Source organism: Gorilla gorilla, chromosome 22, assembly GCF_029281585.2.
Source record: "Gorilla gorilla gorilla isolate KB3781 chromosome 22, NHGRI_mGorGor1-v2.1_pri, whole genome shotgun sequence".
NCBI classification, from domain to species: Eukaryota; Metazoa; Chordata; class Mammalia; order Primates; family Hominidae; genus Gorilla; species Gorilla gorilla.
Genome location: NC_073246.2, coordinates 31467214 through 31490313, shown reverse-complemented (window position 1 = coordinate 31490313; position 23100 = coordinate 31467214). Strand labels below are relative to the sequence as shown.

At 38.3% G+C, this 23100-nt stretch overlaps 1 protein-coding gene across 6 annotated transcripts in view; it reads left to right on the top strand.

Annotated features, from left to right (window-relative positions):
* GRIK1 (glutamate ionotropic receptor kainate type subunit 1) overlaps window positions 1-23100 on the top strand; it is a 399715-nt gene that overhangs the window by 358977 nt on the left and 17638 nt on the right. For all 6 annotated transcript variants that reach the window (XM_055373867.2, XM_055373865.2, XM_055373866.2 and 3 more), the window contains 3 exons: window positions 1138-1355; window positions 15816-16041; window positions 22319-22569. In XM_055373867.2, the coding sequence (XP_055229842.1) occupies window positions 1138-1355; window positions 15816-16041; window positions 22319-22569 (695 nt within the window). The remainder of the gene's footprint in view (window positions 1-1137; window positions 1356-15815; window positions 16042-22318; window positions 22570-23100) is intronic.

Sequence of the window (23100 nt, the reverse complement as noted above, 5' to 3'; positions counted from 1 at the left end):
GATCCTATAGACCAGACAGCTGACCTACCATACTTCACTCTTTGGGATTTTTAATTTAGGGTGCTTTTCTTTCACTTTTTATCTGGTCAGATAAGCTCTGTCATGCCTTCAGGTTCATGGAGGATATGCTAAGTACAGAACCAATGGCAAATTTCAGGCAGATGAACAAGCCAAAACCCACTTGTGTATCAGTACAACTGGAGTGAACTCTAATTGTACTTCTCATTTATTCTAATTCTGCTGCTGAGTTTGAGCAAAATTGAGCTAGACCGTTTTCAAGATGTTTGTCTTTTATGACAGTAAACTTAGCTCATAAACCCTTTCTTTTAGAGAGGAAGGTTTCCTTGGAAAACACATTAAGTGCCTCTATTTTATCACTTAAACATAATTTCAAATCATCTGAATGATATCTAAAATGTATATTCTTACCAGGAAAGTCTTCTTTCACCTAAGGAACAGCCTGTCTTTGAAGTGTAGTTAAGAAACAGCATTTTATTGAAGTACAAAATTATGCATTGCAGAGAATGTGTTTTTTTAGCCAAATAAAAATCTACAGTAGAAAAAAGAATTGTAGCTTTTAAGGTAACATAAGACAATAAAAACTAATTCATCCACTGTCAAGTATGGCTGCATCTTATTTTATTTGTAAAATCCCAATGTTTTATTAAAGTATATGTGATAAATGGCATGTTAATATTTTACAAGTAGCTCTCATTCTTTAACCTTAAATAAAAATGTTAGCATTTCAAAGATTTTCATAGTTATACAAAGACGCAGAATATTTTACTTCACACTATAAGATGCATTTAGACAGTAATAAAAGGCAAAAAGTCTTGGGGTTGACTTCAATTCTAAGCAACTAAACTAACTAAATTTTAGACATGGAATGCCTCCAGGTTAAAACTGTTTTAATACCATCAGCTACTGATAAATTACAGTTAAAGCAGCAGTAGTGATTAATGATTTGAAAATAATCCTTAAGATTTTGCTCCATTTTCTATAAAATGCATTTATTTCATCTACCTACAAGACGGTAAGTCTTTTACAGGTTGATCTTCCTAGAATAGTGTCGAACTGTACATCTTCCCTTTCCTTCTGACTGTGTTTAACACCCTTACTCTGATGATACCATCACAGGATCAGAGCTGATGCCCAAAGCTCTATCGACCAGAATAGTTGGAGGGATATGGTGGTTTTTCACCCTAATCATCATTTCATCCTACACGGCCAATCTGGCTGCCTTCTTGACAGTAGAGAGAATGGAATCCCCCATAGATTCGGCAGATGATCTGGCAAAGCAAACCAAGATAGAATATGGGGCGGTTAGAGATGGATCGACAATGACCTTCTTCAAGGTAAGAAGCTGACAAAGTGTTCTCAGTGATTATCTGATACTTGTGGTAGAGTATAAAAGAATCTGTCAAAAAAAAAAAGAAAAAGAAAAAAGAAAAAAAGATGTTGGGCAATTCTTTTAATGAAATAAAATTTATAATTACATAATCCCATTATAAGGAATCCCTGAAGCCCCAGTCAGCATAAAGCAGTTTCTTTGGTCCCCAACTAGGTGTCATTTACTCCACCCCAATTTAGTGTACTCAGATCCATAGATCAATATCTTCAATATCCTCTCTTGCCTTTACACCAGAAAAAAAAATCTGAATACAATCTAACCACTCATTAATTAATCGCTCATTTATAGAACCCATAAAATAAAGGTTCCTTAATCAAGAATTCTGGTAACCAGAATACTTGAATATCATTATTTTGTTCTTTCTGTCCTGTACTTGATGAGATAGAAACAGATGACAAGAAAATGTGTTGATATTGGAATTTAGTTAGAGAATTAAGAACAAAAAAATCCCAGGAGACTCTGGTCTAATACTGAGTCCGCATTGATGAAGGACAGTGTTCCCAGCCATGCCTGAAGCTTTTCAAAATGTCCTCGGAGGCACCACAGGAGAATTAAGTTGGATGAGTTTAGTTTTAGTGTCAAGGGCATTTCATTGTTGAGGTCTTTTTAATTACTTACCCATAGTAATGAAACTGATTTCTGCCTCGCTTTTGGAGGAAGCCTTAGTACTTTTATTATCAAATCTCAAATACTCCAATTCCAGTGAAAAATAGATTTTAATAGATCCAATAGGTGTAAAGATCATGAAGTTCAACTCTTCACTCTACTTATGAAAAGAACAAAACCTTCAGAAGCTAAATTACCTCCTCCAAGTCAAATACCTAGTCTATAACAGAGAAGGGGCTAAATTTTTTTTTGGGAAAAAAAGTATTAATGGTGGTAAATGTGCATATGAATAAAAGGAAAACAACAGTTGTAAACAAAATAATCTCTAAAAACACGCTTGTCAAAGATTCATATTCAGATTACCAAAAATGGAGTTGTCACCTCAGCATTGAGTGGACTGTTTGGGGTTGTCTGTTTGTTTTGGGGGGCAGCTGTTTTTTTGTTTTGTTTTTTGTTTTGAGATGGAGTCTCACTCTGTCGCCCAGGCTGGAGTCCAGTGGCGCGATCTTGGCTCACTGCAACCTCCGCCCTCCGGGTTCAAATGATTCTCCTGCCTCAGCCTCCCAAGTAGCTGGGACGACAGGTGCCTGCCACCACACCTGGCTAATTTTTGTATTTTTAGTAGAGACAGGGTTTCACCATATTGGCCAGGCTGGTCTTGAACTCCTGACCTTGTGATCTGCCTGCCTCAGCCTCCCAAAGTCCTGGAATTGCAAGCGTGAGCCACTACGCTCAGCCAGGGGTATTTTTTTTTAAATAATCTTTTCCTTTCTATTATTTCCATTGAGTTCAAAATGAACTTTTTCTTCTTTCATTCTTATTTCCTTTTTAAACATTGTTTATAGATTTAGGAGGTATAAGTTGCATTTTGTTAGATGGATATAGGGCTTTTAGGGTTTCCATCACCCAAATAACATACGTTGTACCAATTAAGTAATTTCTCATCTGTCAGCCCTGCCACCCTCCCACCCTTCTGAGTCTCCAATGTCTATTATTTTTTGAGTGGACTGTTTGACTTGTGAAAAATACCAGCTTAGAAACAAAAACTAAGGTTAGGAAAAAAAAGTACACATTTCTTTGTATAACACTATTGGTTCACAAAAATAGGAATTAACTGTACAATAAGTTATAATGTTTAATAACAATAATAAATAAAAAGGCATTGTTTTAAAAGTAAACTATATCTAGAGTTTTATCAAGAAGCAAAGTAATGGAAAAAGTAGGACTTACTTTTCTTCTGTGTTAAAAAAGATTTTTAAACACTTTTTATTTTAAGAAGTGTATCATTTATTTAATGTATGTGTAAAGCATGGTGATTGTTTCTTCTTTGGACAGTGATGTTCTAAAGACAAATGACATTACGGCTTTGCAAGCTGCAGAAAGTATTTTCCTAAAATCAATAGTGTGAAGAGACACAAGATACCCCAAGCTAGTGATTCATCATGGTCCTTGTCAGAAACCAGGAAGGTCACTTGCAAGTCTCACAGGACAGAGGGGCACTGGCAAGATAGAATTTGGTATATCTGAAAAAATATCTGAAATGATTTATCTCATTCAGCAATATCAAAGAGTTTTAAAGTACTGGGAAACGGGCTAGCAGAAGGCAGAGAAGATTCTACTTCCTTCAAGATGTTCAGCACAAATGTAAGGGAAAGAGGCTGTGCCGTTCTCTGAAAAAGCAATAGACCTGACTTTGCCACTGTACACAGGATCTACCTACAGGCTGTGGATCCCTTATCTGAAATGTTTCAGACCAGATGTTTTCAGAATTTTGGATATTTTCAGGTTTTAGAATGTTTGCACATACATAATGAGAAAACCTGGGGATGGGACCCAAGTCTAAACACAAAATTTACTTATTCATCATATATACCTTATGCATATAGCCTAAAGGTAAGTTTATACAGTATTTTAAATAATTTTGTACATGAAAAAAGTTTTGACTGCAACCCATGCCATGAGGTCAGGTGTGGAACTTTCCACATGGGACAACATGTCAGTGCTCAAAAAGTTTCAGATTTGGGATTTTTCAGAATAGAGATGCTCAACCCAGATTTACAAAGTGTCCTTTAAATGACAAAGTGTCACTTTTTTTTCCCCCCCCCAGATGGAGTCTTGCTCTGTCGCCCAGGCTGGGTGGAGTGCAGTGGCGCAATCTTGGCTCACTGCAACCTCCTCCTCCCGGGTTCAAGCGATTCTCCTGCCTCAGCCCCCGAGTAGCTGGGATTACAGGTGCATGCTACCATGCCTGGCTAATTTTTTTATTTTAATAGAGTTGGGGTTTCACCATGTTGGCCAGGCTGGTCTCAAACTCCTGACCTCAAGTGATCCACCTGTCTCGGCCTCCCAAAGTGCTGGAATTACAGGCGTGAGGCACTGCGCCCGGCCCCTTAAGCTCACTTTGATCTTTTCTGTCTCAAACTCCTGACCTCAAGTGATCCACCTGTCTCGGCCTCCCAAAGTGCTGGAATTACAGGCGTGAGCCACTGCGCCCAGCCCCTTAAGCTCACTTTGATCTTTTCTTTCTCATGCCCTTCTTTAAATATAAAAAGAGCGGGTTCTTCTTTTTCCTGGCAGGACCCTGAATGACTACATTACGACATGTTTGGATAATGCACTTCCACTGAACAGGCACATGCTATGTTCACAACTGCTGCTCCCTGAGCGTTTTCTGAGAAGGCTCCTGCTTTCTCCCTGGTCCTGAAAATGAGGCATCAATGCAAGCATTCTCTCAGGTCACCAGGAAAATGATGAAACAATAAGCACCTCAGAGAGGAAGAATGTGATGATAGTACAAACAGCATCAATAAAAATAGCGGTACTCCCTGTGTGCTAGCCCTTACCTGTATTACCTCATTTTATCTTTAAAAAAGACCAATTGAGCACCAGGCGCTGTGGCTCACACCTGCAATCCCAGCACTTTGGGAGGCCGAGGCTGGTGGATCACCTGAGGTCAGGAGTTCAAGACCAGCCTGACCAACATGGAGAAACCCCGTCCCTACTAAAAATACAAAAATATTAGCCCGGTGTGGTGGCACATGCCTGTAATCCCAGCTACTCGGGAGGCTGAGGCAGGGGAATTGCTTGAACCAGGGAGGCTGAGGTTGCAGTGAGCCAAGATCGCACCATTGCATTCCAGCCTGGGCAACAAGAGCAAAACTCCGTCTCAAAAAAGAAAAAAAAAGACCAATTGAGATAAATACCAATATTATCCCTATTAATGAGGAAAATGAGGCACAGACAGGCTAGATAATTTACCCCAAAGTTACAAAGCTAGCAGTGGAAGAGCCAAGATTCAGCAAAATTCAGAGAGTTCTAGAAAGTCAGTTCCATGAGGGTAGAAACTCGGTCTTCTTTGTATGACATTAAGTCACCAGAATCTAAAAGAGTGCCCAGCCATATAGTAGGCATTCAGAAAACTATGTTTTCAATAAGTGAAAAAGTAAACTCTGGGAGAGGTGGATTTCTATCAGAGAGAGGGAGGGAGAGTGAATGAAGGAGCAAAGGAAGGAAGCCGAGAGGGAAAGAGGGAGGGAGAGAGAGAGGTGGATGGATACATAGGGACCCACACAAGAAGAGACACTGTTGCCAAGTTCCTCATTTTACAAGTTAGCTTGTGGCCCAGCAACCCAGTTTACCGAGAAGAAATGTATTTGCAGAAGGAGAACAAGGACTAAATCCGATTTAGTTTTCCCCTCGAGGATGGTAAGCTGTCAGAAAGCGTCAGAGGGATGTACACTCAGGTTCTTAAGCTGGATTATTCCACGAGGGAAAGAAAAGTTTCGGCTTTTTTGCTTTCGGGGTAGTTCCGCCCTAAATCACTGAGTGACAGCAGGTACAGTCACAAGGACTCAGTCCTGACATGGCTCCACATGAACATGTTTCACCTCTGCTATGCCATCAGGGTCTCCCTCCTCCAGCCCTTTCTCTGTCAGTTAAAGACAATAACCTCTCTTGAGCTGTAGAATGAATAAGGAAACTACCTTTGCCTAATCTAACCTGGAGCGTCCTGATGAGTTTTTGGAGCACAAGTCATTTGCTAAGATGGGTCCTGTCTCCACTCAATCACAAGGAAACTTCTAATGAGAAACGTTTTCTCATCACAAACAGTGTAATTTCAAGTGTTTTTCTTCTCAGAAAAGCAATATTCCTCTGGCAGTACCCAAATGATAAAAACTGGTCTTTTTACTTTCAAGTTGATTTAAAATCATTTTATAGCCAAAGAATGGCCAGTTGCAGGAAGGAAAGGGATTCAGACATTTTCAAGATCCATGATCAAACAAAATACTCGAATGCCTCACATTTGGTCGCTAGGCCACAAGCAAGGGATGTGCTTAGTGAAGTTTGTCCTTGAAATGTGTGCCCAGAAGTTGCTTGCTAAAATTTCATTCAAAATCCGTTGACTTTTTCTCCTAGACTTGGCTATTCTTGCAGACAGCATGACACTCTACATTTTAGATCTGATGTATTCAGTTCTCAACAAGAAGAAAACCAAAATTTAGTTTTTTAAAATTAGCTCAGGTGAGACTCCACTGTCCAGCACCTGAGCTCATATAAGGCTGAGGGAACTAAGTGGAATTTTTTTTTCTTTTTTTTTTAATGGAGTCTTGCTCTGTCGCCCAGGCTGTAGTATAATGGCGTGATCTTGGCTCACTGCAACCTCTGCCTCCTGAGTTCAAGCAATTCTCTGCCTCAGCCTCCTGAGTAGCTGGGATAACAGGCACCCGCCACCATGCCCAGTTAATATTTTATGTGTGTGTGTTTTTAGTAGAGACTGGGTGTTTCACCATCTCAGCCAGGCTGGTCTTGAACTGACCTCGTGATCCACCCGCCTCAGCCTCCCAAAGTGCTGGTATTACTGGCGTGAGCCACTGCGCCCAGTGGAAATTTTTTAAACAAGTGCTAGCTCAAGCTAAGACGTGACTGAGACGGGGAGGCAGTGGCAGTTTTCCTTCAGAGTCATTCATACATGGAGCAACACTGATCATCAAGGACTATATTTACACAAGAGAATAGGATTAAATCATAAATTCAATGCCACATATTCTTGTGAAACTTTAGATGGACATCCTGAGATTCTACCTCACTTTGTCCACCAAAAAAAAAAAAAAAAAGCACCTCTAAGTTTCGATCACTCAGCTAATGATGCTTATTAAGCCTTATGTTTTCACAAGATCATCAACACTCTGGAACTTACAGTGCAATCACTATGGGAAATATAATAGCCTATTTGGTCAAAGGGTCTCAGGCACCCCAAGACCAATTAGCTGGACAAGGTTAAAGGGAGGCAGAACATTTATCAAGTGTCCAGGTACTGTTGGAGATGTTTTGGGAAATTCTTCTCTGAATATGAGGCGATCGGCATCAAATTAATTAATGGACTATGTTTATGGGTCAGTGTATTAATAATTCAGAACTTCAACAGACTCTATTTAAGAGATTTTTTTTTTTTTTGAGATGGAGTCTCACCCTGTCGCCCATGCTGGAGTGCAATGGTGCGATCTTGGCTCACTGTGACCTCCGCCTCCCAGGTTCAAATGATTCTCCTGCCTCAGCCTCCTGAGTAGCTGGGATTACAGGCACCTGCCACCACGCCCAGCTATTTTTTTTATTTTTAGTAGAGACAGGGTTTCACCATGTTGAACAGGCTTGTCTTGAACTCCTGACCTTGTGATCCACCGGCTTCGGCCTCCGAAAGTACTGGGATTACAGGCGTGAGCCACCATGCCCGGACTATTTAAGAGAATTTTTAATAAAATCCCTCTCATTTCTGCTTGACATAATACTAATTAATAATCCAGATTTAACTCTATTGGTTTCTCGGTTCTCGGCTGATGAAATTATTTGGTCCTTTCAATTGTTTCTCAAGTCTGAACAGTACAGGATTTCCTTCGCTCCCAACTCCCTGGGACCACTACCATCATCTTAGGAGATGCAAAGATCAGTCAGTTCATAGCCAAGCTCTATGGACACAACTTGCGTTCAGCTTTCCTAGGGGCTACATGACCTATTTCCATCTTTTATATCCAAGACAACTGACAAGATGACAACAATGACAGCCAATTCCAACTTTTCCTTTCAGAACTAGTATACTAAGATTCTGGTTTTCTCTCCCACAGGAAGTCAGAAATGTACAACGGCTCTGTTCTTCTTGTTGGAATTCTATTAATTACCTTATGAAACAATAAGATAGTCCAAACTGTGGTCTCACAGTGATAGTGTAGAAAGTCACATTTTTTTTCCCCAGATGAAGAAAGAATAGTCATGATAATGTCTAAGAACCGTATGCAGCCTAAAAGAATGGATTTTCCAATGATCCTTGTGAACCATCATCCAAGGAGGATAATGCTTTTAGCCCATGGATCGGAGAATGGGAATACCAGCTAGTCTTCTTCTCAAGAAATATGACCAACATCTTATGCTGGGATATAAAGTAAAACCTACAGGAAAGTGTTTTTGTTGGAGATCTGGACCCAGAGAGCCTGGGTTCTACTACATATAAGTTATGTAGACCTTGGCAAGTAACTTAAACTCTCTGTATCTTGATTTCCCAGTCTATAAATTGAGGATGATTTCTAACTCAAAATTGTTTTGAGGACTTAATGACTTAGTAGAGGTAATACGTTTATACTACCACTTAGTACACTGTAAGCAATAAAAACATTAGATATTATTGTAACTATCACTTATAACATCATCACCATAATTATTCAACCCTTACCTCTAGCTATTAGTCCTATTTTTTCAGTCTCTCTAGATTTATAAATATTTTGGTTTGGTCTTTGTTCAGCTTCCTTACTGTCAGTCATCTCTGCAGTGTCTGCCTTCTGCTAAAGGACAGAAAAGTCCAGAAGAAGCGTCAGTGCCCAAGATCTCAAAGATTTTTGGAGGCCTGGCCAGACAGCAACCCTAGGCCTTGGAGGCCGTTCTTGAGCACATACATTGCATTTGCCGAAGCACTTACCAGATGGTAGGTAGGCAAAAGATGGTAAGGCTGCCCTTAGAATGCAGACAAGAAACAGAGTGAGGCAATTCAGTTTAATTCAGTTTAATTCAGCTCAATTGATATTTTTGCAGGGTCCTCAATATGGTCAGTACTGAGGTTAGCACTTAGGAGGGAAAAAGGTATAAAATCATGAGCAAGACATGAAGATCTGAATAGCAATACAGAGACAAGATGTATGAATACCTGTTAAATACAACACAACATGTGGTTGCATTGTGCAGACAGGAAGTAGTGGCAGAATTTCTTGTGAGCCAAATTAGCTATGAAGTATTCATGTAAGAAATACTTCTCAGTAGAAGCTTGCCTTGTAACAAATCACTATCCTCCCAGACTCAAGCCAGAGGATTACACAGATTAAATTGTGATTCAGTCTAAAATGACTTGGATAAAATAGGTTTTAAAACATCATAAAAGACTTGTCATTTCTGGCTTTCATGGTCTAGGGACTTTGGACCAGCTATGGGAACAAGGGATTCTCTAACCTTTATCATCTCTTTCCAGGGTGTGGTTAGGTGCTGTCACCAACCCAAAAGACATTTCAGAGAAGTTACTGGGCACTGCACCAGTGGAAATGAAGCAATGAGCCATTGTAGGGAGACAGATTTCAGACAGTTATAACCATTTCAGGAAGCAGAAGATGAAAACCATTTCTCAAATACTCTGCATAGGAAGGCACTCTTCACATAAGAGTTCCTAGCTTACTTTGGAAAAATCCAGCTAATTTTACCATCAGTGTCAGAAATGTTAGGTCTCTGTAGGTTAAAAGTGTATTTGTTTGGGAAGAAATCTATGAGGTCAATTTAACCTTTTTCAAAGGCTGGAAGATTGCCTGTAATAGACCAATCTTTAACTCTAGACAGGAGAAAAACATGAAAAATATTTTAGCAAATCTGTTTAAATCCCGCTGAGGGAATTTTCTAAAGGGAATCCATAAATTTTTTAAATGTTGGAGAGTCTGCAAATGTCATAACTTTTCATCAAATCAAGATAAAGACATAATCAACTGCAGTGTTCATATTATACACATTTTGAAGGCAGAGGCCCTAACTATACTATAAATATTTTCTTCTGATCATCTTCCTTCAAAGAGATTTTTGTAAATCAAATCATATTTTCAAAATAGCATGAGAATTTATTATTTAATGAAATAATATATTAATCATGTCTAAAAGAAATGGTTGTTTTTAAGGCAACTATTCACCTCTGATGTACCTATTTCGCAAGTATGAAGTTCTACATAGCCAATGTCTATGTCTTTGGTTAATTTTTAAGGATTGTCTTAAATCACGATTTGCCTAAAGTAAAAGTAAATAGGAGATTTTAAAATATAATTGTTTGTGATATTTCATTTGTTCTATATGCATATATTTACATTTATAAGATCACTTTTGATAAGATAAAAAGATCAAATATCAATAACTTATTTCTAATGTATATTTCAGTGTGTAAAGTAAAAATAAACATAAACACAGATCGATATATAAAATCATCAGCCATATTAGTGTGAAGTAGAATTGCATGATTACTGATTCTACTGAAAAATGAGATTATACATCCTAACTGTGAAAGTCTTATAAAAACTGGTGGAAGAAATAATGTGATAAATAATAGTTATCTCAATAAAAAAGAAACATTAGAGGGATATTTTATAAAATGGAGTCCATCAGGCTTAAGACCACACTACACCCTAGAATTTGCACATATTTTATTTACATTGTGTGGTGGAAATCCTGTAACTAAAAACAGTGAAGCTATATGAAAAGCAAAATACTGTTAAAGGAAAGGAAACTATATAAACAAGTCACATTTTTTCCAGGTTCTAACTGTTGCACTTCCTAAAACACTGTCTAAATTCTTGTCTAAACAAGTGTAAGCTATTAAAAGTCAGGTAAATAGTTTCTGTACATTATATGATGAGTACAACAGCTCTGGCTATAATAGAAAGATCCCACAGCTACTTGTTTCAATTATTTCTTTAGAAAATTTGTTAATTCTGTGGAAACATTAGCTGTGGAAACATTAGCCAAGGCTTGAGTTTGCTGTTCTGTGTATTAAAAGAGATAGTTCATTCCCTGTTGTTTAAGAACACAGACCCTGGAACCAGATTACTGGGATCAAATCCTGGTTTCCTCATTTCTTCATGTGCTGTTCTATTTCCTCATCTATAAAAGAGAAATAATAATGGTACGTCTTTCATATGATTACCGTGAAGATTCAATTAATCAATATATGCAAAGTTCTTAAAATAGTGCTTGCTACACAGTAAATAAACACTGCATATGTTGGTTGCTGTTACTATTTTCAATAAGTAATTTTTAATGCCTGCAAACATTATAAACTATTTCCCAGTGAGTGTTTAACTTGAATGTATTATAGGGGAAAAAAAGAAATAAATAATGTTCATCAAACATTGATGCAGGAACACTCCCTTATAACAGATTTGAGATGAAAAATGCTTATTCTTTGCCAACAATGTTTCATCAGCATGAGGATAGCCACATAATCAGATTTAAACAGATAAAATGAATTTATCTAAACAGATGCCTCTCAGGATTAAAAAGAAAAAATCCTGGGTGATTTCGGATTTAATAAATGAGGCTTTTTCAGTTTTAGCAACTTTTGCTAAGAAGCTCAGAAGACATTCCAAATATTCTAATTAACTTTTGACATATCTAGTGAAATAAGAGGCAACCACTATTTCTGTTTTTGGAACATATATTATTTAGAGTGATTTAGGAGGCTGGTTGACATTATATGTGATTTAGAAGTACAAAAACACCCAGGCTGTCATTTTAACACTTTGCCTGGTCTTTTAATATGTATGATAATTTTTCATGAAGTATAATCCTATTTTTAAGAATTACTAAGATTTGAGACTCAACCATGAAAAAAAAGTCTGCTGAAAGGAATACATGTAATTTACTCCCAACATTCTACTTTTTTATCTAACAAAAAATAAACATTACTGAGCGTGGCATGCAGTGCGCAGAACTCTGCAGTAAAGAAGAAACAGCCCTCAATTCTGTGCTGTCTCTTCCACTAACCCTCTGCCACCTTCTGTGTGTCATTTGCTGTCCCTGACCTCAGGACCTGCATATGTGATAGGAAGCGGTTGGTCTAGAGAGTAGAACGTGGTGGTGGAAGCATCTCCTCATGTGAAACTCATCTAAGCATGACATACTCCTTGCAGTTGCCTAGTGATAGAAAACTCACTATACCGGCTGGGCGTGGTGGCTCATGCCTATAATCCCAGCACTTTGGGAGGCCGAGGCAGGTGGATCACCTGAGGTCAGCAGTTCAAGACCAGCCTGGCCAACATGGTGAAACCCTGTCTCTACTAAAAATACAAAAAATTAGCCGGGCATGGTAGCAGGTGCCTGTAATCCCAGCTACTCAGGAGGCTGAGGCAGGAGAATCATTTGAACCCACGAGTCAGAGGTTGTAGTGAGCTGAGATCGTGCCATTGCACTCTAACCTGGGGAACAAGAGTGAAACAACGTCTCAAAAACTAAAAAAGAAAACTCACTACACCTTTAAGGTGCTGAAGCTGTCTGCAGATATTTCTATCTATTAAAAAAAGTTATTCCTTAGCCACATTTTGGGTCTTCCTGCAAACTCTAATTTCCCTAGCATCCCAAGTAGCCTAGAACTCTAACTGTGAAATACAATAAAGCCCCACAACAGCAAACTTTTTAAACGACGAAAGAGAGCTCTAAATAACAGCAAAATGCTGCTCTTCTTGCTCCCATTATGTTTACTATTACTGTGCTCTAGGGAGAATAGCAAGGGGTCAAAGGAATTTATGACACTTCCTATACCTTCAATTTACCAAGTCCCCTACCAAGTAACAGTTTTCTGTCAGAGAGAAAGTTCTGCCCTCCCTGCTCAAAGGTGTCCATGCCAACCAGACTTCCCCTGTAGCTCCCTGGGAGAGGTCAGGCCTAGAACACCCTTCTACTCCAAGAAGGAAGATGTGGATGTTGTTGAATTTAAATCCATTATCTCTGTTCCATAGAGCCATGCTACTCAAAGTGTAGTGTGAAGAGAGTGCTGGCTCAGGAAACATTTTGTTACTAAGCTGTGACAAGGAGAAGAATACTGAGAGTAAGCGTTCAGAAATGTTGCAGCTGTTGAATACTGAGGTTGCACTAAACTCATGACCTCTCTTACCCCTGGATTAGACCACCTGCATACTGTTGAATACTCACAGAGTGAGTCACAGGTGGTATGACCTACATATTCGTCCCATGCAGGAGGACCAAAGCTAGGTCTGCCATAGATTGAAAATAATGAAGTCCTTCACTTCAGATAGTTTAGGTTTAGAGTTGAATCGTGTCATCCTTTCCCATATCCTTCAATTCCCCAGACGAAATGAAGGACTCCCCACACTTTCTCCATTTACCGTGGATGAACTAAACATTGACTTTGTTTTTGACTTCCATAAACCACAAATTCAGTTTTCTAACAATTTACAACACTTGTTTTAATAAAATATAAATGTGGTGAAAAAATTTAATGTTTCGTAAAATTTTTCTATGTGAAGGTTGATTCCTATTTCATATTAATGTGTAACTAACTAGCAACCCACCTCAGGGAATAATGAGTCCATGAATAAAAGCTATATTTTCACATGTAGATCAAATGAGATTAAAATCATTCTCAAAAGCATTTTGGCAATATAGACATCCACCTCCCCCAAATCAGCATGGTACAGTGGAAAGAGCATTGAATTAGATATTAGGTGTGCTGGAGTCCAGAATTAGCTCTGGTATTAACTTGCTTTGTGACTTTTTGAAGTCTCAAAGCCTTCCGTACTAAAACTTCCTCCTCTGTGACAGTAGCAGTTTGTATGAGCCGATCTCTAAAGTCTCTGACACCTTTAAATTTTATACTTCAAAGAAAATTATTTTCCCTTAAGGTAGTTTCCTGATGGAAGAATAATTTTCGCAGCTGTGCATTTACTGCCACAAGATAGACTGACCTTTCTGTGCTTGTATGAGTAGCTCTTTTACTATAAGTTTAGCATTATCAGACTTTGCAAGGCTGAAATCACACAACAAATGAAGCAGTAACCCTGACCCCCAAAACACGCCTTTGTTATGGGGACATGAGCTGCAGTTTGCAGTTATCTCCGGGGCTGTGGCATAACTCACAGGGGCCCAATATGACACAATGGGTTCCATAAAATACCAATATCTATAAGGTACTGTTTATTGAATTGTTATTTGTCTCACAAGACCTTTCTCAGGGGGATTTTCATGCCTAACAATCTGAAATAAAGCCATCTGTCCTCCCCTAACTCGTAAACCCTACAGTATTAACCCAGGTCCTAAATAGAGGTTGGAATTGAGTGGCCCCCAGGAACACCTGGGCATGAATAACCGTGATAGAGTTGACTCCGCAGGTATTCCATTTTTTGCTTATGGCCCAAAACCATGTTTTAAGCTTTCCTGAACTACTGAGATGGTGCATCCTGTGCCTGCCAAGGGATTTGTCTAATGTGTGTGAACACTATATATAACTGTGATAACTGGGCTTAGCTTAAAAATACCAATAATTCCTGTAATGTTTTTCATCTCTGAAATAAGTGGAGAATGCTGATGCAAATGAAGAAAAATTCAAAAAAAATTGGAACTGTATGGAAATTACAGAGTGAAATGCAAAATGTCTAATCATAGATCACTATTCAAAAGAATGGAAAATTCATATTTAAGTAATATGAAAATTTAGGCAGTATACTTTAGCAAAAAAAAAGTAAGATAATGAAGCAGTGGTACATATGTATATGTGCATATATTACATAACATATATAATTTATTACTGAATCTATCAAAAAGCTGAAGAATATGAGAAAAGACAAACATATTAATAGAACACTTTGAAATGGGATACTCAGTCCCCATTATCTAAAATATGATTGCAATTAAAATTATACACATAAAAAGGCATATAAATACAGTACGAAGATTTTTCTTTTTTTTTTTTTGAGACAGAGTCTTGCTGTTGTTGCCCAAGCTGAAGTGCAATGGCACGATCTTGGCTCACTGCAACCTCCACCTCCCAGGTTCAAGCGATTCTCCTGCCTCAGCCTCCTGAGTAGCTGGGATTACAGGCACATGCCACAACACCTGGCTAATTGTATTTTTTCAGTAGAGACAGGGTTTCACCTTGTTGGTCAGGCTGGTCTCGAACTCCTAACCTTTATGTGATCTGCCCACCTCGGCCTCCCAAAGTGCTGGGATTACAGGTGTGAGCCACCACGCCTGGCCGAAGATTTTTCTTATCTAAATTTTAATTTGAAAAGAGCATTTACATTCTAGGTTTTCTAGAAAAGAGAAGAGTGAATGACAGTTCTCTCACAAATAAAGCAGAGGAAGTCAGTGGTTTACTCCAGGGCTCTCCCCAGCAGAAGAATGCTAGATCAAGGATTGAAACTTATACACCTGGAAACAGCAAAACAATACCTCCTGGAGTTGAGTGATTGAAAGGAAAATGGATGAAATGAACAGAGTCCTGGAGTGAGCTAGTCACCCCTTAGCCCTGCGGGCCACAATGGCTTGTAGATCAAGGTCTCCATGTAATAGCTGCCTCCGTGCAAATGCTGTCCAATAGTGAGTGAATTGGGCTCTTCTCAGCTACAAAAGTGAAGCCTTGAGATCATCAATCTTGACTCCCCCACCTGTGGAGAAAGTATCCTCCCTATCATTATTTGAACCATTGGGACTTTGAATACCTTTAGGTAGTATTTTTCCAGCCCTCTTCTGCTGGTGAGTGTGTTTTCTTTCCCTCCAGAAATCAAAAATCTCCACCTATGAGAAGATGTGGGCTTTCATGAGCAGCAGGCAGCAGACCGCCCTGGTAAGAAACAGTGATGAGGGGATCCAGAGAGTGCTCACCACAGACTACGCGCTGCTGATGGAGTCCACCAGCATTGAGTATGTGACGCAGAGAAACTGCAACCTCACTCAGATCGGGGGCCTCATTGACTCCAAAGGTTATGGAGTGGGAACACCTATTGGTAAGAGGGGTAGACATGAACCAAGACTGAGATAGAGAATGTCAGTTACCAGTGTGGAAGGAAATGGGCTCAGAGTTCTTTATTCCAAATTCTGAGAAGGCCTACAATGCCATTAGTGAACTAATAATGTAAACATCCATATAGATCAGAGACAGTCTGAATTACAGATTCCCAGGTATTTAACTTAATATACTTTTAACCAGTGTTTCTTTCAAGTTTTACCAACGCATGTTTAAGAATATATAGATTTTATTATTTCACCCCAAATATCTTCAAGAGAATATATTTCTAATTAATCCTCTTCACATTGTTTCCTTCAATACCCATATATGCCTATATAATGTATCTGCCTTAAATTAGAATACAAGAAAGTTGATTCTGCAAATGGATAGCAAAAGTGAGAGGGCTAGTGTTCCATAATGATAGATGAAAAAGCAAGGCTATATCAGTCAAAAGAAAAAGGATAAAGATTAAATTATAAGTCTGATGTGCTCAGGCAATGTTACATTCAATCAATGCCAACTATGTAAAATCTTGAAATCTCTTAGTTCCATGCTATTGCTCTCCTAGGAATATTATTGCCTAGGTATATAGACCCATATAGCAATGCATTCTTGTACATCTATAGGAGACATGAATAGAATTTAAGGGGTAATTAGTGATTTCCTTTCCATAGAAAACTCCCTCTCTATTTTTTCCCTCTCTATAGAAAACTGTATCATGACCAGGCGCGATGGCTCACGCCTGTAATCCCAGCACTTTGGCAGACCAAGGCAGGCAGATCACGAGGTCAGGAGATCGAGACTATCCTGGCCAACATGGTGAAACCCCGTCTCTACTAAAAATACAAAAATTAGCTGGCTGTGGTGCCATGTGCCTATAGTCCCAGCTACTCAGGAAGCTGAGGCAGGAGAATCATTTGAACCCGGGAGGTGGAGGTTGCAGTGAGCTGAGATGGTGCCACTGTACTCCAGCCTGGGCAACAGAGCGAGACTCCATCTCAAAAAAAGGAAGGAAGGAAGGAAGGAAGGAAGGAAGGAAGGAAGGAAGGAAGGAAGGAAGGAACGAACGAACGAGAGAAAGAAGAAAGAAAAGAAAGAAAGAAAGAAAGAAAGAAAGAAAGAAAGAAAGAAAGAAAGAAAGAAAGAAAGAGAAAGAAAGAGAGAGAGAAAGGAAAGGAAGGAAAGAAAGGGAGAAAGAAAGAAAGAAAGAAAGAAAGAAAAGAAAAGAAAGGAAAAGAAAAGAAAGAAAGAAAGAAAAAGAAAGAAAGAAAGAAAGGAAGGAAGAAAGAAAGAACTGTATCATATAAGGTCCTGGTATAGTGGGAACCTGCTCTTCCCAAGTGAGCCCTTGGTAATTTGTTAGTAAGCATTCCAAAGGAGAAGAATCAGGGACTGTCTAGACTACTGGGCAAGTCCAGAAATCGTAGCTAACAGTCAAGCCAGATCGTTAAGGACCCCAGGTAGGTTTGATTTGCTTGTTGGTATTAGTATTTTTGTCATTCGAAAGGGATGGTCCAATATGACTCTCCACATCATGCAGGGATCACAAACTAAAATGCTTACAGAGGCCAAGCAGATACCATAAGTGAGCAAAGCATGCTTGTGCCAGGAGGTAGTAGGGAACGGTGGCAATTATGGAAAATTACAGACCACATGACATACCTAAAAGAGACAGCTGCCTTTCAAGTCAGAGAGTTGTAGACATGTAGGAGTTTGAGAACAAGATTGTGGAATATTCCATTTTCTAAGAAAATAAAAAAAATCCAGATTTTAGGTGAATTGTCCTAATGTTTTTATTTAGCAACAAATTCATTAAAAAAGAAAAAGCTGCATTTTATATATTCAACTTTTAATTAATATGAATATAACTAATCAGATAAAGTTCAACTATCTTCCATATTTACCATGAATACACAGCCAGTTTGACTTCCTGCTAACTACCTGGTGTTAGAAATATGTGCTATGGAGAAATTAACTTTATTATTATTGTTATCATGTATGTCCTCCAAATAAATTTCCTGCAGAATGATTGGGCTAGAAGATTTACAGCTACCTTCTTGCTTCTTTATTTCCAATAACTTCTCCTGATGAAAATACTAATATCGCTAGTGAAGTGTATATTTTTCCCCAAGTGGTAAGCTCTCCTATAATTTAGTCAACATGTTTTCCAAGAGGCTCAGGGAATCATTTGGCACTGGCTAACAGGATATTATACCTCTTTTTGACTTTAAAAACAGTGTCCTATTGCCCTAAGCAAGCTTAGCCACCTCATTTTAGATAATAAAAGTGGGAGAAGTTAGATGCTATTTTTTATATCTCATCACTGCTGATTTTAGTTAAACGGGCCATAGATCAGATGAGAACACCAAGAGTAGGTACCTTTGCCTGAATTTTTGCAGGATCAAGACCCTCGTAGAGGAGTAACTATAGTTCCTTAATAGAACCATCTCTAGACTAAATTATAAAGTCAAAAACTGTGCTTTTATCATTCTATCTCCCACCTCATAACCCTACCCCACCGCATTTCAACACCCCTTTTTGGCACCAAAATTCCTGTCTGTGAATAATGATTTAAAATAACAATGTGTATCATCTCTCCTGAGAATGTTTGAACTTTAACATGAGACTTTTAATTGACATTCCTTCTACAGCATGGAATATAACTTGAAAGCTAAAATTTCTGATAGTACAGTGAGTGACGCAGGGCTGGAGGTAGGAGGGAACAATGTACTTCTTCCTACCACTTTCCTAAATGAATGCAGCACTTTGAAAATCGCTACCTGCTTTCATGCGAATGAAGCCGACCTAGTGTTGAGTACCATTAACATTAAATATACATATAATACAAAAATATATATATATAAATATACGTATAATACAGAGAGATCCAAAGGTACCCATTCAGTCTCCTTTTGGCCAACCTCACCCAAGTTCCAAAGTTGAAAAGCCTTCCCCACTTCCTAGATGAAAAGAAATATACTCCAGGAATTTTTCATAGTGGTTGTAAACCTGTCATGCTTTTAAACCAAAAACAATGAAGGAATAATTGGAACAGATGGCAGACCTCATGGAGAATACATCCATTGAGAATACAGCTGTTGGAAAAATTTGTGAGATGTTTCTTTTATGATGAATTGACTCTTTACAAAAGATCAGTTGCTATTCAGGAAGGTGTGTGTGTGTGTGTGTGTGTGTGTGTGAAATATATATATGAAATATATATATATATATATATTTCAAGTGACATAATAACTTCCAATGTCATTTACTTCATTTAAGCAACAACAACAAAAACTTAAGTTAAAATATATTCAGATATTAAAAATTATCTGTACACTTCTAGTCTTGCCCTGACTAACTCCCTTATGGCTGCAAGCTCTGTCCCATAATCAAAGATTGGCAAAGTCACAACACAAAATTGAAGACTTTGCTTCTTAGAGACACTCAGGACAACAGCTCTGGAAATGTACCTCCTGAGAGATTTAAAGTAAAACTCTGAGAGAACAAGAGCATTTAAGGTTTGAACAGCTTACCAGGAGGCTGGAAATTATCTTTCTCAGAGACCAACTTTAAACAGAGATCAGATTTTCATCTGTCTGAAATGTTTTAGGTATTGCGCAGCCTGGAGGCAGAAGGAAAGCATCAGTCAACATTTACTGAGCACCCACTGTGTATGCTCCTAGGATTATTACTGCAACAACTAACATAAGAATCATTCTTACACTCTTCAAAGCACTTTCATGTACATTAAAGCAAAGTGCTCTTGGTTCACTTAATTGCTCACCTGCTATGGGTATATCAATGGTGCTGATTTTTACACTAGCCATTATTCTGAGGATATTTAAGCAAACAGCCAATATCTTTTAATTTTGTTTTCAATATCCATTTTTTTCACCAAAAATTCATACTCTTGATAAGCCATAATCTCACTCCAAAGCATTTTGCTCTTCTTTTAAACTTGCTTTTGAATGCTGACGATTATTTTAGGAAGTCTTACAAGGAAAACTGATAACAAACGACACAAATGTTAACCTTCTGTTTTTCTAACTTAACCATGCCATAGGACATAAGGCTTATGTAGGGGTGGGAGTAATGGTTGGGAACACTGTCGTGAAAACAACACTGAAAAGTAAGAAGTCAGGAAACTTGAGTTTGATTCTTGGCTGTGCCAGCAACTATCAGTTTCACTCATACTTTCAGTTCCTAAATTTCTTCCATTCTAAAATGGAATGTGTACTGAACTGTAAGTGGACTGGACTGTATCATTCCTAAGATTTCTTCTAGTCCTAAGATGCCTCATTTATCAATGTGCTTCCACCAAGAAAAACTGTAACATTTGCAAATAGAGAAAACCAGGGTGTACTACTTTTCTACTGAGTAGAAGAAATGCTAACAAGAGTTCTTCACATTCAAGGAGAGATTAATTGAAAGAATCTTACTTTGCCTCTTCCTTTGCATTGATTAACCAAAATCCAGTATTGAGAAGCTATGTCTACAGGTAGATGTTGGCACTTTCCAACCCTTACATAATTAAAAGTTCAATGGCATTACTAGGAGATACAGAATAAATAATATTAATAAAGTCCTTGCAAATTTTCCAAACCTACCTGAATTTTGTAGGATATTTGAATTATTCAAAGCCTACTCTTAAGTTTATCTTAATAGGTGCATTAATCAGTATGTACTAACCAACATCTGCAAATTTTCAGTGGCTTACACATTCAATGTTAATTTCTTGATCTTGCCACAGTCCAGTGCGGATTGAAAGAGAGGCTCTGCTTTCTTTCAATCCTTCTATTCAAAATTCCTTCTATTCAAGTTCCTTCTATTTTGTGGTTCCATCATTCCTAGTGACTTGAAATCCTTTCCTTCTTGCTATATATTTGGAAAAAGAGAGAGAGCCAAAGATCATGTTGGGAAGACATCGTCTTAGTTCCTATTGGCTAGAAACCAGTCACATAACCACACTGAACTGTAAGGGAGGTGGGAAATGTCTAGTTACTCCCCCTCAGAAGAAGAAATGGCACTGCTGGTCATCCAGCCAAGCCCAGTCACAATATGAGACAACAAAGAGCCTAGAAAAAAGTAAGGTCTAAATAACTGCTAACTTAAAAAATGTAACCACAATACCAATAAATTTGGAAAGTAGAAATGGAGACTTCATTTCTTTATAATTAAAGGGTGACAACCTGCAAGGTGGTCATCCCGTAGGCTGGAAAACATGTGTCCAACCAAGATCAAAGACAGGCACTTTGAAAAAAGAGGGGTTGGGGCAAGAGCTTTATGCCGAATGGGTTGGCTAAACATATATATTAAACTGGTTACAGGCGGAGCTATGAATATTTATGAAGATGATCCTGACACATGCATATTGAACAAAAATGCATGTAACATACAATCCTTGTCCACTTCGGGGTAGAGACTTAACATTTAATGGTTTTATAATTAGGTTCTATACGTCAAAATGTCTTGCAGGACACAATGGCATGCAAGGGTACAACCTCTTTAATCCAACCAGAACCAGTCTAAAGTCGGTGGTCTTCTCTGGAGAAAGTTACTGAAATCAGGATCTTGTTTAATGAAAGGTATACCTGGTGGAACAGGAGCTGGAAGTCAGTGTCTAAGAGTTGGATGAGCTGTAGTTGTTTTAATATTGCTTATCTTGAGGCCAGTGCTTGTTTACCTCCTTGAGAAAAAGAAAAGCCTTGTAGCAGTTGGAACATAGTTTATTTTTTAAGTCCAAGGCTGTGTGACTTAACCCTTGTCTGGCATGGCCTTCCTTTCTGTTTATAATTTGATATCTTATTGCCACAAATAGACTGCTCTGTCTGACCTCCCATCCCGGTATGGCTGCAAACTAAGTTCTTAAGGTTTTTCTGGGGTCCCTTTGGTTACAAAAGAGGGTCGTTCAGTCAATGGGGGCTTAGAATTTTATTTTTAGCTTGCATAGTGAAATCTCTTGACATGTGAAAAGACTCATAATGATCTCACCAGAAACAAAGACATGTCATAGAATTCCTAGCTTTGCTTCTCCTTATTTAAAAGGAGCAAACAATCGGGGCCAAAGTTAATCACAACATGTCAGCTGTCTTCTTTCCAATTATATAGTGCCTTCAAAATATAGGATTGAACTTTCCTGTCCTTTGCAAGTCAATTTGTGGATTGGGGTCTCACAACAGCCATAACATAGTTATCACTAAGATGATAATTAAGAATACTTCTGGATGTCTTCTTCAACATTTTGGTGACCAATATCCAGATGGTTTTACTTCCAGGTTCTCCTTACCGGGATAAAATTACCATTGCTATTCTTCAACTCCAAGAAGAAGGGAAGCTGCATATGATGAAAGAGAAGTGGTGGCGTGGGAATGGCTGCCCCGAGGAAGACAACAAAGAAGCCAGTGCCCTGGGAGTGGAAAATATTGGAGGCATCTTCATTGTTCTGGCTGCCGGACTGGTCCTTTCTGTATTTGTAGCTATTGGAGAATTCATATACAAATCACGGAAGAATAATGATATTGAACAGGTGAGTCATCTCTTTCTAGGACTGGTTAGTTTATAGTTTGCATTATCTGTCTTAAGTTTGGGGGTTTTAAGGATGTTTGCTCTTTTTCAGTCTATTGAATTAGATGCCCAGAAGAGCCATTTTTGAGTTAGAGCAAAGAGCTATTGAATCCCTGCCAGGTGCTGTGGGCACTGCAGGTCCAACATTTATTAACGACAAGGAAGGGGCTTATACACTAAATCCAATTAGCATTATTTGGAAAGACAGTGCAGAAATTCCAAACTCAGTTAATTTTTGAACTGTTGTTTGCTCGTAAGATAGAAGCCCTAGATGGAAAAAGGCAAAAATAAATCCAAAATTGGAAAAGATATAAAAAGATATTTAACAGAAATGTTACCAGCCCTTAAGTATAGATTCTGAGCACATGTACTAATGCAAAACAATTTATATAAATATGTAAAAGTCATACTACGAAATTGAACACTTCTATCAAAGTAAGATTTGTAAAAGGATATATCACCTCAAATTTTTTTTTGCCAAGAATGTCATAAA